General features: G+C 53.8%; 1 protein-coding gene across 1 annotated transcript in view; it reads right to left on the bottom strand.

The window, feature by feature from the left end:
- Window positions 1–8330: 8330 nt before the first annotated feature.
- Window positions 8331–15934, bottom strand: part of LOC129529647 (immunoglobulin superfamily member 3-like) — a 39421-nt gene continuing 31817 nt past the window's right edge. Inside the window, 2 exon segments of the mRNA XM_055375384.1 lie at window positions 8331–8410; window positions 11554–11623. Coding sequence (XP_055231359.1) covers window positions 8395–8410; window positions 11554–11623 — 86 coding nt within the window. The 3' untranslated portion in view covers window positions 8331–8394.

Here is a 15934-nt window from a genome sequence, read left to right as displayed (position 1 = left end):
TTTTTTTTTTTTTTAGGAGGGGATGTTTAATTTTTTTTAAGAGGGGCTCAGCAGGTAGGAGTGTACATGGACCAGGGATGTCTGAGGAGGGCACAGGAGGGGAAGCAGTAGCATGCGGCTGGGTTTTGCTGTCCCAGGATGAGGTGTCTGTCTGTGCAGGTGCCTGCATGTCTAAAATCCTGTGCCAGGCCAGACCCCCTCCCATCTCGCTGACCACAAGGGCTTATCCTGTAAGACTCATGGGCTCCACCAGAATGTGCCAAAACAAGAGCAGATCCCACCCTGACCCAGGTCAAACACAGGCCACCTTCAAGACACAGCCAGCCCCAAGAAAGGGCTCCCTTCCTCTTTTCTACTGCCCCAGAGAGGCAAGACTGAGCCTTAACCTCCATCCTGTCCCCTCTCGCAGCCTCAGTTTCTCCATCCAACTATAAGGGTTTTTGTTTGTTTGTCTGTTTTGAGACAGGGTCTCACTCTGTTGTCCCAGCTGGAGTGCAGTAGTGCAATCATGGCTCACTGCAGCCTTGGCTTCCCAGGCTCAAGCGATCCTCCCACCTCAGCCTCTGAAGTACCTAAGACTACAGACATACCCCACTACACGTGGCTTTTTTTTTTTTTTTTGAGATGGAGTTTCACTCTTGTTGCCCAGGCTGGAGTGCGATGGCAAAATCTTGGCTCACTCCAACCTCCACCTCCCGAGTTCAAGTAATTCTCCTGCCTCAGCATCCCAAGTAGCTGGGATTACAGGCATGTACAACCATGCCTTGTTAATTTTTGCATTTTTAGTAGAGACGGGGTTTTACCAGGTTGGTCAGGCTGGTCTTGAACTCCTAATATCAGGTGATCCATCCTCCTCAGCTTCTCAGAGTTTTGGGATTACAGGCGTGAGCCACCACTCCCAGCCTAATTTTTTATTTTTATTTTTTGTAGAGACAGGGGTCTTGCTACGTTGCCAAGACTGGTCTCAAAGTCTGGCCTCAAGCAATCCTCCCACCTCAGCCTCCCAAAATGCTGGGATTACAGGTGCACCCAGTCTATAAGGGGTTTTGCCTTCCAGTTCTGACTTTTGAGGAGGTCATTGGAAACAGACCCCTGGACCTGCTTCCCCCCGAGCCCCACTGCCCATATGGACACTACAGACACTGACCCTTTGCCCAGAAAGGTACAACTATGGCCTCTGCCCCCAGGTACTCTCCTGCTCTTGCGAGAGATGTTGGGGCCATTTGGCTTGGCTTGGCGGCTGCGGCTCTAGAACTGCCTCTCCCACCCTGAAGCCTGGCACAAGTTTCCAAGAGCTGGTGGTTTCAATTCCTAGAAGCTGCACATACATCCCGGAAGGTCTGACACCCAGCACATGATTCCTTCCACCTTGTAGTTAGACAGAAGTTCTTTTCTGTTTTGTTTTGTTTTTTGTTTGTTTGTTTTTGAGATGGAGTCTTGCTCTGTCTCCCAGACTGCAGTGCAGTGGCATGATCTCAGCTCACTACAACCTCCGCCTCCCAGGTTCAAGCGATTCTCCTGCCTCAGCCTCCCGAGTCGCTGGGTTTACAGGCGCAGGCCAGCACACCAGGCTAATTTTTGGATTTTTAGTACAGATGGGGTTTTGCCATGTTGGCCAGGCTGGTTTCAAACTCCTGACCTCAGGTCATCCACCCACCTCAGCCTTCCAAGGTGCTGGGATGACAGGCGTGAGCCACCGTGCCCAGCCAAGACAGGAGAAGTTCTAATCTTTGATAGCAGACCAGGGTGATGATGCTTAGCAACAGTATTTTGTATATTTCAAAGTAATGAAGAGAGGACTATGGTGCTAACACCCAGAAATGAAAAATATTCAAGGTGACGGAGACTCCAAATACCCTGCCTTGATCATTATACACTCTATGCATGTAACAAGCACTCACATGTACCCATAAATATAGAAAATATCATGTATCAATATCAGAAAAAAATCTTCTCCAGACCTCAGGCCAATCAGACTCTCATGCCGCCACACTTGCCAAGTTCTCTGGTGACCCCCACACTGCCAGACCCAGTGCCCCTCTCAGCTTTACTGGGCTCATCACTCTCCCTGAGAGCCGCCCCTGCATCCCAGCACCAGGCTCCACCCGAGTCTCCCCCGCCTGCCATCCTAGCTCCTACTCTCCCCTCTGTCTTTGCTCTCTCTCCTCGTGGTCTGCTTGACATCTGAGCTTCAGCCTCCATTTATGCACTAACTCTCAAATTGACCTGCTGGCCTGGACTGCTCCTCTGATCACCAGACCTGAGTATCTACCTGCCTGCTCGAAGAAAGCATCTCAAACTTCAACGTGCCCAAAACCGAGCTCCTGAGTGTCTGCTCAACCTGCTTCCTGAGAACCCTGCCTGTCTCCATTAGGGTCACCCCATCCTTCCAGGTACAGACAAAAGATCAGGGGTCCCCGGGGACTCCCTACACAAGCATCACACCCAACCCATCCTCAAATCCACAGGCTCCACTTCCAAGTGTGTCTGTCCAGCATCAGCCACTTCCCAGCACCCTCTCCACGAATTACTGCAGTGACCTCTGGACAGGTCCCCACATGCTCCCTGCCCCTTACACAGCAATCCGTAGGCCAGATCCATCCCCTTCCACTCACACACTCCACGAGCCCCCACTTCCCTCAGACAGGAAGCAGAGGCTTCAACATAACCTAAGAGATCCCACACAACCTGGGCCATTTCCCTTGGGTCACTTGCTGCAGCCTCCCCAGCTCCCCACAGGCCTCTGTCCCTGCCATCACACCTGGATAGCAGACCAGGAGATAACTCCCCTGACCCCATCTCTGCCTCTGGGTCTTTGCTCAGATGTCCCCTTCCCTGACTGGGTCACCCTCCATACAGTCCCAGATTTTGAGGCCCTCCAGGTCTGTTTTTCTACAGCCTGTAACACACCCGCACCTGCCTAGTTTCTTTTCCCACCTGGAGTGTCACAGATTTCATCTGCCATCTTTGTTTTTCACCCCAGCTTCAGGAACAACAGCTGATTCTTTAAGACAATGCTCAATACATTCTAGTTAAATAAATGATTCTAAGCATCCACAAGGTGCCAAGCCTATGATTCCCGCATTCTCTTACCCTGAGCAACTTCATGTCTACAGATGCTGACTTTCTCAATGAGTATTAAAAACAAATGAAAGATTGGCGGGGCACAGTGGCTCACGCCTATAATTCCAGCACCTTGGGAGGCCGAGGCAGGGGGATCACGAGGTCAGGAGATCGAGGGACCAGCCTGGGCAACAAAGTGAAAACCCGTCTCTACTAAAAAATACAAAAAATTAGCCGGGTGTGGTGGCAGGCACCTGTAGTCCCAGCTACTCGGGAGGCTGAGGCAGGAGAATGGCGTGAACTCAGGAGGCAGAGCTTGCAGTGAGCCGAGATCGCACCACTGCACTCCAACCTGGGCGACAGAGTGAGACTCCGTCTCAAAAAAAAAAAAAAAAGAAAAAAAAATCAAAGATTGAGTATGTTGCAGAAGACTCCAAAGGGCACCACCCAGGACCCCCACCTGAAGTCTAAGGCCTGCTATGGTGAGTGTGTCCTGCCCCTCCATCCTCCAACTTGTTTTTTTTTTTTTTTTGAGACGGAGCTTCGTTCTTGTTGCCCAGGCTGAGTGCAGTGGCATGATCCCGGCTCACTGCAATCTCCACCTCCTGGGTTCAAGCGATTCTCCTGCCTTAGCCTCCTGAGTAGCTGGGATATTACAGGCCTGTGCCACCATGCCCGACTTGTTGTACTTTTAATAGAGAAAGCGTTTCACTATGTTGGCCAGGCAGGTCTTGAACTCCTGACCTAGGTGATCCATCTGCCTCAGCCTCCCAAAGTGCTGGGATTACAGGCGTGAGCCTGTGAAAAAAAAGGCCCAGCCTTTTTTTTTTGACAGGGTCTCACTTTGTTGCCCAAGCTAGAGTGTAGTGGTATAATCATGGCTCACTGCAGCCTCAACCTCCTGGGCTCAAGTGATCTTCCCACCTTAGCCTCCCGAGTAGCTGGGACCATAAGCACACACCGCCATACCTAGCTAATTTTTTTCCCATTTTTTGTAGAGATGGAGTCTTGCTATGTTGTCCAGGCAGGTCTCCTGGGCTCATGTGCTCCTCCTGACTTGGCCTCCTAAAGTGCTAGGACTAGAGGCGTTGAGTTGTTGAGACCCTCCCATCCTCCAACTTTTATCTCACAATCTATTGTGCCTCCTTTGGGGACAGACAGTGGCTTCCTGGATGGACAGTGGCTTCCCTTCAGGTACCTGGGGAATTTGGGGGCCTCCTCTCCACTTAAGACCAGATTAGAAAAGAGAGACTCCACCTCACATTCTAGAGCGCCATCCCCACAAATGAACAAATGAGTGAATGGGATGCCTGTTGAAAAGGCAGGATATAGACAGCCTGGGTTCAATTTTAGCTTCACCACCTCCCAGCTGTGTGACCTCAGATGATTTGCATGACCTGTCTGAGCCTCAGCATCCCCACCCTGTAAAATGGGAATCCACACAGCATCCCCTAGCCCAAAGGAGCAGGGAGGGTTGTGAGAGGCTCGTGGGTGAAAAGTGCAGAGCAGAGCGTGGGCCCCAGTGAGCCCTGGTCCATGAGGTTTGCTAGCATAATAATTATTCTTTCCATGTGCTGCACAGAGTGGCCCCGGAGGCCTTAGCAGAAATAACAGAAGCTCCCGGCCCTTTACCGTGGTGATGATGGTCCTGACCACTCATTGTGGGAGGGTGCTATGGGGCCAGGAAGGGATGGGGGGTGCTAGAACTGCCCCTGAACCCTGACGGGAGCAGGCTTCTGTGGGCAAGGCCCCTTCCCGGTGACTCAGCCAGCTCTGCACCCATGCCCCAAGTCTGCAGCATGGCTTACCCTTCTGGGACTGCTCCGAGCTGTTGAACATGCTGGCAAAGGCCAGCCTGGGGGCCACCTCGTGGGCATTGATGACCTCAGCTTTTCCTAGAAGGAGAAGCAGGTAGGCAGGCCCACCCACCCAAACCCTTTATGCCACGTGAGCCTGGGGGCCACCGAGCTGTGCCTCGGCCCAACCCACAACCCCTGCCCCTCTCCCTCTCCTCTTCCGAGGCACTCATGGGTGGTGCTGTTGTAGATGGTGAGGAAGAGGCCACCCTCGATGCTCATGCTGTGGGCATTCATGAGCCCCACACACAACAGGGCTGCAATGGCTGCTTCCACTACAGAGCCACTGTCCCGCAGTGCATCCCTGCCACGTGGCACATAAAGGCATGAGAACCTGCAGGCTTCCACCCTGGCCCCGCATACACACCCTGCTGCCCACCTGCCCAAAGGAGGATGGAAGAGAAGTCCATTCGAGTTTTGGGGTTTTTGTTTTTAGTTTCTTTCTTTTTTGTTTTGAGATGGAGTCTTGCTCTATTGCCAGGCTGGAGTGCAGTGGCACGATCTCAGCTCACTGAAACCTCTGCCTCCCGGGTTCAAGCCATTCTCCTGCCTCAGCCTCCTGAGTAGCTGGGACTACAGGTGCATGCCACCATGCCCAGCTAATTTTTGTATTTCTAGTAGAGACGGGGTTTCACCATGTTGGCCAGGATGATCTCTATCTCTTGACCTCATGATCCGCCTGCCTTGGCCTTTTTTTTTTTTTTTGGAGACAAAGTCTCTCTTTGTTGCTCAGGCTGGAGTGCAGTGGTGTGATCTCAGATCACTGCAGCCTCAGTCTCCTGGGCTCAATTGACACTCCCATCTCAGCCTCCCAAGTAGCTGGGACTATGGGCACATGCCACCATGCCCGGCCAATTTTGTTTGTTTGTGTATTTTGTAGAGATGGGGTTTCATCATGTTGCCCAGGCTGGTCAAGAACTCCTGTGCTCAAGTAATCCACCCACCTTGGCTTCCCAAAGTGCTGGTATTACAGGCATGAGCCACTGTGCCCAGCCTTTGTTTTATGAGACAGGGTCTCACTTTGTCACCCAGGATGAAGTGCAGTGGCACAGTCTTGGCTCAATGCAGCTTTGACCTCCTGGGCTCAAGCAATCCTCCCACTTCAGTCTCCTGAGTAGCTGGGACTACAGGTAAGAACCACCACACCGGGCAATTTTTGTCTTTTTTGTAGAGATAGGGTCTTTCTATGTTGCCCAGGCTGGTCTCGAACTCATGGTCTAAAGCAATCCTATCGCCTCAACCTCCCAAAGTGCTGGGAGTACAGTTTCTTCTTTTTCTTTTCTTTTTTTTTTTTTCTGAGACAGAGTTTCACTCAGTTGCCCAGGCTGGAGTGCAGTGGCATGATCTTAGCTCACTGCAACCTCTGCCTCCTGGGTTCAAGCGATTCTCCTGCCTCAGCCTCCTGAGTAGCTGGGATTATAGGCGCACACCACCAAGCCCCGCTAACTTTTTATATTTTTAGTAGGGACAGAGTGCACCATGTTGGCCAGGCTGGTCTCGAACTCCTGACCTCGGGTGGTCTGCCCGCCTCAACCCCCCAAAGTGCTGGGATTACAGGTGTAGACCACCTTGCCCAGACAGTTTCCTCTTTATGAAGCAAACAAATGTACATGATTTTTATAATTGGGACAAAAAGGGAAATTGCTATATTTCATTAATAACATTTTTTTTCCCTGCTAGAGATGGTGGCTTACACCTGTAATCTCAGCACTTTGGGAGGCCAAGGTGGAGGATCACTTGAGGCCAGGAGTTCAAGACCAGCCTGGGCAATAGAGTGAGACCATATCTACAAAACAGTCTTTTTAAATTAGTCAGGTGTGATGCACGCCTGTAGTCCTAGCTACTCAGGGGGCTGAGGTGGGAGGATCGCTTAAGTCCAAGAGTTCAAGGCTGCAGTGAGCTATGATCATGCCACTGCACTCCAGCCTGGGTGACAGAACAAGACCCTGTCTCAAAATATGAAAAACATAATATTTTTTCTGTTTAAGTCTTTAGAAGGGAACTGATCTTTATATATAACATGAGATAAGAGTCTAAAATAGAATAAAACAGTAGAAGCCAGGCACCATGGCTCACACCTGTAATCCCAGCACTTTAGGAAGCTGAGGCGGGAGGATCACTTAAACCCAAGAGTTTGAGGCTGCAGTGGGCTATGATCGCTCCCCTATACTCCAGCCTGGGTGACAGAGTAAGACTCCACCTTAAAAAAAGAATAAGCCCTTCATGTCCCTGTTTGGGCAACAGCGTTCCTTGGGGGGAGGGGGGAGGGATGGCATTGGGAGATATACCTAATGCTAAATGACGAGTTGGTGGGTGCAGCACACCAACATGGCACATGTGTACATATGTAACAAACCTGCACATTGTGCACATGTACCCTAAAACTTAAAGTATAATAATAATAAAATAAAATAAAAAAAAAGAAAGAAAGAAATTGTCTCCTATCCAAAAAAAAAAAAAACAGAAAAGAATAAGCTGGGCATGGTGGCTCACACCTGTAATCCCAACACTTTGGGAGGCCCAGGTGGGTGGATTACCTGAGGTCAGGAGTTCGAGACCAGCCTGACCAACATGGTGAAACCCCATCTCTACTAAAAACACCATAATTAGGCCAGGCACAGTGGCTCACACCTGTAATCCCAGCACTTTGAGAGGCAGAGGTGGGAAGATCACAAGGTCAGGAGTTCAAGACCAGCCTGGCCAACATAGCTAAACCCTGTCTCTACTAAAAATACAAAAATTAGCTGGGCATGGTGGCACATGCCTGTAGTCTCAGCTAATGTGGAGGCTGAGGCAGTAGAATCACTTGAACCTGGGAGGGGGAGGCTGCAGTAAGCCAAGATTGCACCACTGCCCTCCAGCCTGGGTAACAGAGTGATACTCTGTCTCGGAAACACACACACACACACACACACACACACAAATTTGTTGAGCGTGGTGGCACACGCCTGTAATCCCAGCTACTTGGGAGGCTTAGGCATGAGAATCGCTTGAACTTGGGAGGCGGAGGTTGCAGTTAACTGAGATTGCACCACTGCACTCCAGCCTGGCAACAGAGCAAAACTCCATCTCTAAATAGATAGATAGATAGATAGAAAGATAGATAGATAGATAGATAGATAGATAGATAGATAGATAGATAGGAAGAAATAAGTAAAAATAGCCACCAAACAACAAAACAGTGGAGTTTATCCAAAGAGACAGAGACTCTTAGAACTGAGAAAAGGGGCCCTGTTTGGCTCTAGGAGACCCACATCATGCTCTCGGAGTCACCGTCCCCTTCCCAAAGGCTACTGAGAGAGTCCAAGCAAAGCTTACATGTGGGGAAACTGAGTCTCAGAGGGGTGAAGGTATTGCTCTGGTCCACTTGCCCAGTTTTCAGGGCCCATGTCCCATGCCCTGCCCCACTCACCTCCCAGTCTCCGAGCACTGCTTGGCATCCGCAGCCACGGCAGCCCTGGTATACACATGGTTGTCAGGTTCCTTGGAGGCTGAGGGCAGCCAGAGACAGAGGACGACAATGAACAGCACCAGGACCACGGCCAGCAGGCCCAGCACCACTAACTTCTTCTTCATGGCTCTGCTGCTCCCACGGGGTAAGGAGCAGGGTCAGGCCCAGCCTCAGACATTCCCTGGCCCCTCCCCAACAGGGCACAGTCTAAAGTCGGGGCTCAGAAACACAAGGCCTGTGTCTCCTTCCTGCTTCCCAGAATACGTACAGGCTGTCCGGCCCCCAGACCTTTGCGCAGGCCATGCTCTCTGCCAGAAGCTCTGGGCCTCATCTCTGCCCTCCCAAATCCTCCCTGCTTATCTTCAGAGCCCATCCTGGTAAGAACCCCATCTCCAGCAGCGACCCTTCCTGGGAGCCCCCAGATTTCCTCACCCCTCTTTCTGCAGGGCCTTGCCTACCTCCTCACAGTGGCTGAGCCTCCACTGCTTAGGGAGAAACTCCAGTAGGGATGGGCCTGGCCTGGTTTCTCCTGTGTCCCCCACCTCAGTCTAGAGCCTGGCACTGTCCAGGAGTCCTCTGAAGACCCTCCACCCCACCTGGAGCATGGGGTTTAGCTTCCATAGTGCCCACAATCAGAACACCCCACAGATTCGCTGCCACGGGGCCAGGACTTACCGTCCAGCAGCAGACGGGGACCCCAAGCCTTGCCTGGGGTGTTGGCCATGAAAGACAGGAGGATTTGGTGGAAACACCTGAGGAAATAACTGGGGTCTCCCTCACACTCTGCTGAAGCCTGTAGCCACAGGATCTTCTTCAGAGACTCTCTGATCAGGCAGCCTTCTCGTTCTCCTGAAGGTCAAGGGAGGTTACCTGAAGCACGCGCAGCCCAGACCTTTCTGGGGGACTCCGTGTTACCTCCCTCTGCCTCTGGCTGGTTTCTCTGTCTCCAGTTGAACTCTGGAGGCAAAGAGGCTGTCAGTAACACATTTGTTTCCATGAATTCTCTCAGCACGTCTCCCAGGCACAGCTCAAAGAGGGTTTTGCATGGAGCAGGGCAGGTAGGGGACAGGGCATTCCTGCAGAAGCCCAGGATGTGCACGTGGTAAGCATGGCAAAGGGGGCTCAGGGGGCACTGCCAGCCTGCCCTGCTCTGACGCTGGACTTGCCACTCACCTGCTGTGGGGCCTCAGGCAAATCACTGAACTGTCCAGCCTGGATGACGGCAGCACCTCACTTGCCTTGCTGCTGGGAGTGTTGTGAATAGAGTAGGTTAGACTGTGGGCAGGACTTGGTGAATGGTAGCTGTGATTATCATCATGGCTGCACTGGGGACACCCCCAGGAGGCCTGAGTGGCACAGGTCTCTTGCTCACTCTATGTCCCCTGTGGACTCCCTTCCAGGCTGTGCAGTGAGTGGCAGCAGTGACCCTTGGGAAGTCTCATGGCTATGGCATCAGGTGACAGGTGTGACAACAGGGAAGAGAGATGTGGTGACAGAGGTTGGAGTTCCCCTCTCCCACAGTCAGTTTCCCACAAAGGGAGGTGTCTGCCAGCAAGCCCCTCCAATCAGCCCCAAGCTGGGTTTCCCTCCACTCCACCCTGTCCCAGTGCAGAGCGTCTGACCTCAGAGGCAGACACACTGTCCAAGAGGTGGTCTACGAGTGGAGTCCTTGTGCCCTCCCCACACACAGGGAACATCCAGATGCCATCGTGGAAGTGTGGCCACCTCCCCAGGCTTGGTGGGCCTGGGGCCGATAGTGTGATACATTTGACCCCCTCCCAGCCCTGGATGCAGACACCAAGAGCAGAGAGACCTGGCAGTAGTCATGCAGCAGCACACCACCCCACATCCCCAGCACAATCCAAAGCAGCCCCTCATCCCCACCGTGACCACCACAGCGTGAATCCAGGTGCCACCTGTTTCTGACCTGAACTCCCTCACAGCCGCTGCCTGCACTCCCTCCCTCCAACATCGCCTTCCCTTCAGTCTTCCAGAAAGCAGCTAGAGGGCTCTGTCTGTCCAACTACAGAACAGGCCCTGCCTCCTCCTTGCCCCGTTGGACAGCTCACACCCTTCACCAGTCCTGACAGTGCTCTTGCCACTCCAACACCCTGGGTCCCAGCCGGGAGTCCAGGTCAGGATTAAGGGTCCCTGATAGAGACACCGATTCCTGGAGGTCCAAAGAGCCTCAGGAGCTGGGCCAGCAATATGCAGCATCTATTATGGAAACAGAACATTCCCATCACATGGCCGGGTGCAGTGGCTCACGCCTATAATCCCAGCACTGTGGGAGGTAGAGGCAGGTGGATCACCTGAGGTGAAGAGTTGGAGACCAGCCTGGACAACATGGTGAAACCCCCATCTCCACTAAAAATACAAAAAGTTAGCCAGGCATGGTGGCAGGTGCCTGTAATCCCAGCTACTCCAGCTGAGGCAGGAGAATTGCTTGAACCCGGGAGGTGGAGGTTGCAGTGAGGCAAGATTGCACCACTGCACTGCAGCCTGGGCAACAAGAGGAAAACTCCGTCTCAAAAAAACAAAAGCAAAAAACAAAAACAAAAGGACATTTCCACCACAAGTCATGGGGCAGGGGCCTGGCCTGGTGAGTGACCCTGTCCTAGCATGACAGCCCCCTGCACCAAGGAAGCTACCCAGTCCCGTCCACTGGGCCGGGTCATGCTGAGTGCCCTGGAGGGCATGGCCTCATCTCTCCCAGGCTCAGGGTCATGAGCTGAGCCCCCGGTCAGGGTCCTGGGGTGGTCCAACCATGACCCAGCCTCCCCTGTCTGTTAATCTGTCTACCCAAAGGCCCAAGTAGGCACCTGGAGGAGCAGGGGGCACCCAGCCAGGCTTAGACTGCTGGGAAGAACAGGGAGGGGAGTAGGCAGTGCTGGGCCCTGTCCCTTCCTCCCAGGGCAGGTCAGCAAGGGAGGGTGGGCCCAGCCTCCCATAGGCAGATGCCCCCGGCTCGGAGGAAGACACCCTGCTGAGGTCCTGGGCTTCCATTTCCCATCCCTCCACCCTCAAAACTCACTGAAAGAATGTCCAAGCCCAGAGGCCGGGTTCTCACCCAAACAGTGTGAGAGCTGCACACACTAGGGGAAACTGAGGCTAGAAAGTAGGTCAGCTGCCGTGGTTGGCCTCAAACCCAGAACCCCTTCCTTGTGACCCTGATGGGCTTACCTGAGGCCTGGGGACAGTGGGGGCCCAGGAGAGCACCTCTTCCTCAGAAGACAGTTCTGGGCTGCACCCGCTGGGGAGGAAGAGACAGACTTGTCTGCCTGGGAAAGTCCCAGCCACAGAACTGGCTGGGCCCCCCCACTCTCCAGAGTGGGTCAGAGCCACGCCTGCGGCCCCCTGCAGCACTCCTCAGGGGGCCTCCGAATTGGGAGTGGGATCTGGGGGTGGCCACCTCCGAGGAGGAGCAGAGGCAGGGAAAGAGCAGGAGCGGCCAGAGGACCCATGAGCTTACCTAGTCCAAGAGACCAGCCAGGGGGTGCCCAGCAGCCCTGGTGGACAGTGGGAGGCATCCGCACAGGGTGCAGGACAGGCAGGCCTCTCACAGAGATCCAGCCTGGCTGGGAGGATAGGGAAGCTGATGTCACAGCAGCAAGGAGGCACACAGTGACTTGGGACGGTGACTCGGCCTGTCACCACATGACTAAAGTTCACGCAGCCCTGGCAGGGCCCTGGATGGCAGGTGCTATGAGCCAGGGAAAGGGTTTCCTTCCTTTCAGACTCAGTTCCCTCCAAAGGGCACTGTCTGCCCACGAGCCCCTCCAGTGAGCCCCAGGCTGGGTCCCTCTGGCTCTCCCTGTCCCTGTTCAGAACATCTGAACTCACAGCCAGTGTCCCAGAGATGGCTCTGGAGGTGGTAGAGTAGTGGTGCCCCTGTCACTAGACCAGAACCCAGACTAAGGGGCCTCACCACACGCTGCTGTCAATGCTAAAAGTGTGTTCCGGGAACATGGCCTGGGGCCCTGAGCACAGACTGGTTCTGCTGCCCATCCAGAAACATTAGCACCCCAGACCCAAGGAACCACCTGAACGGCCCAGAAAGGCAGGGCCCAGAGAGGGCCTGAGCTGGCCCAAGCTCACAGAGCCCAGCAGTGCAGACTTGGCTACCTAGTAACTGCCCCAAGTTACTGCATGTTTCTGACCAGCCCACCAAGAAGTCTGAGCCAGGAACAGCTGCGGACCCAGCCCAGGGGACTTTGGACAGTGCTGCCCACTCCCCTGTGGCCCTCATCTGCCAAGGATATGGGCCAGAGTCTCCCTGAGTCATGGCTCCCTCCCCTGATCCTGGCCTGCTGTGTCTACAGTGCCGGAGAGCCCCTGCAGCCTCCACCTGAGGTCTATTTCGTGCCCATAACACCTACCCCACAATCATCCTTCCAGGCTGCCCCAAGCTGACAGAAGGGGACAGGAAGGCTGACCCAATATTGCTGCCTGCCTGGGTCACATAGGCCTGTCCTGTCATCCACTGCTCTCAAACGGGCTCTGGACAGAACCCACCAGACACACAACTGTGAGATCCTCAATAGCCCTAGGATGGAGGTGCTATGAACAAGCCCTTTCTCAGGCTATTCCTCCCCCTGAAGATCAGGGTGACTGGGAAGATGACAGGGCAGGAACCAAGGCCCCATGACCTGTCCCTGAAGGCTAGACAGCCAACAGGAACATCAGGGGATTTGGCCCTGCTAAGTGGCTGCATTCCATGGCAGTCAGCTGGCAGGGGTCTAAAGTGGAGAGCCACAGGGCTCTGTCCCCTGCCCTGCTCAGCAGTTTCCTCTCTGCCTGAGAGCATATAAGACATGCATGTTCTCACTCATAGGTTGGAATTGAACAATGAGAACACTTGGACACAGGAAGGGGAACATCACACACTGGGGCCTGTCGTGGGGTGAGGGGAGGGGAGAGGGATAGCATTAGGAGATATACCTAATGTAAATGACAAGTTAATGGGTGCAGCACACCAACACGGCACATGTATACATATGTAACAAACCTGTACGTTGTGCACATGTACCCTAGAACTTAAAGTATAATTTTATATATAATACTATATATATTTATATATTATATTATATAAATTACATAAATATAATAATTATATGTATATATATACACACATATATATGACATACAGGATTCACAGCAGCAGGTGGGCAGGAAGAAAGTCTGAGTGGGTAAAGGATGGCCCAGATCCCTGCAGCTGACCCCAAAAGGAAAACCCTGGGCTGGGGAAAGTAGGGAGACAGAGCTGCCTTCAATAGGGCACAGCTGAAGCCTGGCAGCAGCTGAGGATTCCAGAGAGGGGAGACAGGAGGGGAGGCACTTTATCAAAGGACATGTTAATAGACGTAGGGCCTACAGAATGAAGGAGGCATTTCCTCACATGCTGAGTGTGTCACATTCTGTCCCAGTCAGCCTTCTACCCCCTGAATGCAGAGAGGGCACCTAGGGGTAAGTGGGTCTGGGGAAGCCATGTCACCTGAGGAAAGACTGCAGGGGCTGGCCTAGAAGTCTTCTCCAGACCCCACAGCTCTTGTCCTGGGCACATAAGGTAGTGAGTTCCCTTTCCCGAGAAATGTGCAAGCCTCACTCACCCGGAGACACTGACTCTGGTATCAATACCACCCACTTCCAACACACGTGCAAGCACGTGCACACACACACAACTGAGCCTCATCTAGGCTGAGCAGAGCAGCTTCCCAGGATGCAGCAGAGAGAGGAGTAGGAGGAAGAGGTAGACACGGCAGCCAGTCTGAGGTTTCCTGGTTAATCCTTCAACCCAGCTTGATGGCTTTGTCACCACAACCCCAGAGCCACAAAGGTGAAACCAGAGCACAGCCCCAACCCCATTCACAGGCAGGAAACTGAAGCTTAGACAAAAGGGATTTACCAAGGTCAGCTGGCTCCAGGAAGTCTGCAGACCTGCGGGTGAGCCCAGGACCCACCCACCCCTTACCCTGCCAGCCCCCAGCCTGGAGTCGCTATCCCTGGATATGAGAATGTACAGATCTCTGGCTGCTTCCCCAGGGCCGTCTACACCCCTGGACTGGATGCTTACTACCCAGATGTGGAGATGGAATCTGTCTCTCACAGTTTCCACCCTTGCGGCACAGAGTTGAGAATCAGAAAAAACACCCCTTCAGTAAGATTTAATAACCACTACCTGCTGGAAACCTGTCGAAAGAACTATATATATCCCTATATATATAGCTGAGAGGTAGCAGGTGCCCCCTGGAGTTGGGCAATGACCTCTCGCACAACTGGCCCTGCCCCACACCAATCCACAGCCACAAACAGAACCCAGGAGCGAGGCAAGCATGGCCCAAGGACACACGGTCCCCCAACCCCATCACAGCTCTGGCTGTACTCCAGAGCTGGCCCCCCACCCCCACTGAGGGCTGCCAGATCCTCCAGGGCCTGTTTGTTCATGCTGCACTCTTTCCTCTTAATTCCAAGAAGCCACGGCTCTCTCAAGAGCTTCTTCGCACAAGTCAGGTGACTCCCCCCAGCCCTCCTTCACCCACCCACATACCTCACTCAAACTCACGTAAACTCATCAGCCAAGAAACAGAGCCCCCCCCAGCCCAGACCCAGTCGGATAAAGAACCCAGGGCTCTCCCCTTCTGTGGGATCCCTTTGCAGGATGCGCCCACACAAGTCTTGCCCCCTTCACCCCAAAGTGCAACTCACTCCCACTGCACGGGTACACAAACCGAGGCTCGGAGAGGAAGAGGAACTCCTCTAGAGCGCAGCAAGCATATGGCAGAGTTGAGAATGGGACTCAGGACTCCAGACACTCATGGGAGTGCCCTGACCTGAGCTTCCCCACCTATGATGTCCACCAGCTCAGAGAGGGTGAGTGGCGCCTCTGGGTCACACAGCACTGGGGCGCAGCCAACTGCTCTCACTTCTGGGCTCACCCGACGCCCGGTCTGGTCGTCCAGCAGCACACCAAAACCAAGCTAAGATTCCCTGCTGTGACCCAGCTCCTCCTTCCCTCCCCCAGTGGCCTGGGGGCGGGGCAGGGAGGAGGGAGGCTTTAAAGGCACAGGAACTGCTGCAGGTGGGATGTGGGCTGGCTCCTGGTCCCATCCCTGGGGCTGTGTGATCTGGGACCGCTGCAGGCTGCAGGTCTCTCTGAGCCCGGTGGGGTCTCAAACCCTGAATGAGAGACCTGAACTCTGAAAGCCTCGGTGGGGCTGAATGAGGCTGGGTTTCAGCGGGAGGCAGATTAGACCAAAGGTTCCCTGGGAGATGGGGCCACAGAGTTGGGCTGCAGCCAGATGCCTATGCCAGGAGGAGCTGGAGATGTAAGCATCTGAGGCCCCACAATGTCTGAGGAGCCTAGATCACCTCTACAACCCCAAGGCAGGGGATGCTTCTCCTAACAGGCCCTCTCCCCAACTTTCAGGGCTATAGGCTGGGCTCTAGGAGCTGTTACTCCAAGGACCCTGGTCACCTGGACTGAACGGAGTCACGTGATCCAGGAGGGTCCTTCCTCAACCCCCAGTTTCAGGGGTCTGAGCAGACAGGCTGACCGAGGACCCCA

This window comes from Gorilla gorilla, chromosome 23, assembly GCF_029281585.2.
Source record: "Gorilla gorilla gorilla isolate KB3781 chromosome 23, NHGRI_mGorGor1-v2.1_pri, whole genome shotgun sequence".
NCBI classification, from domain to species: Eukaryota; Metazoa; Chordata; class Mammalia; order Primates; family Hominidae; genus Gorilla; species Gorilla gorilla.
The sequence above is the reverse complement of the archived record's forward strand: the minus strand, read 5'-3'. Positions and strand labels throughout refer to the sequence as shown.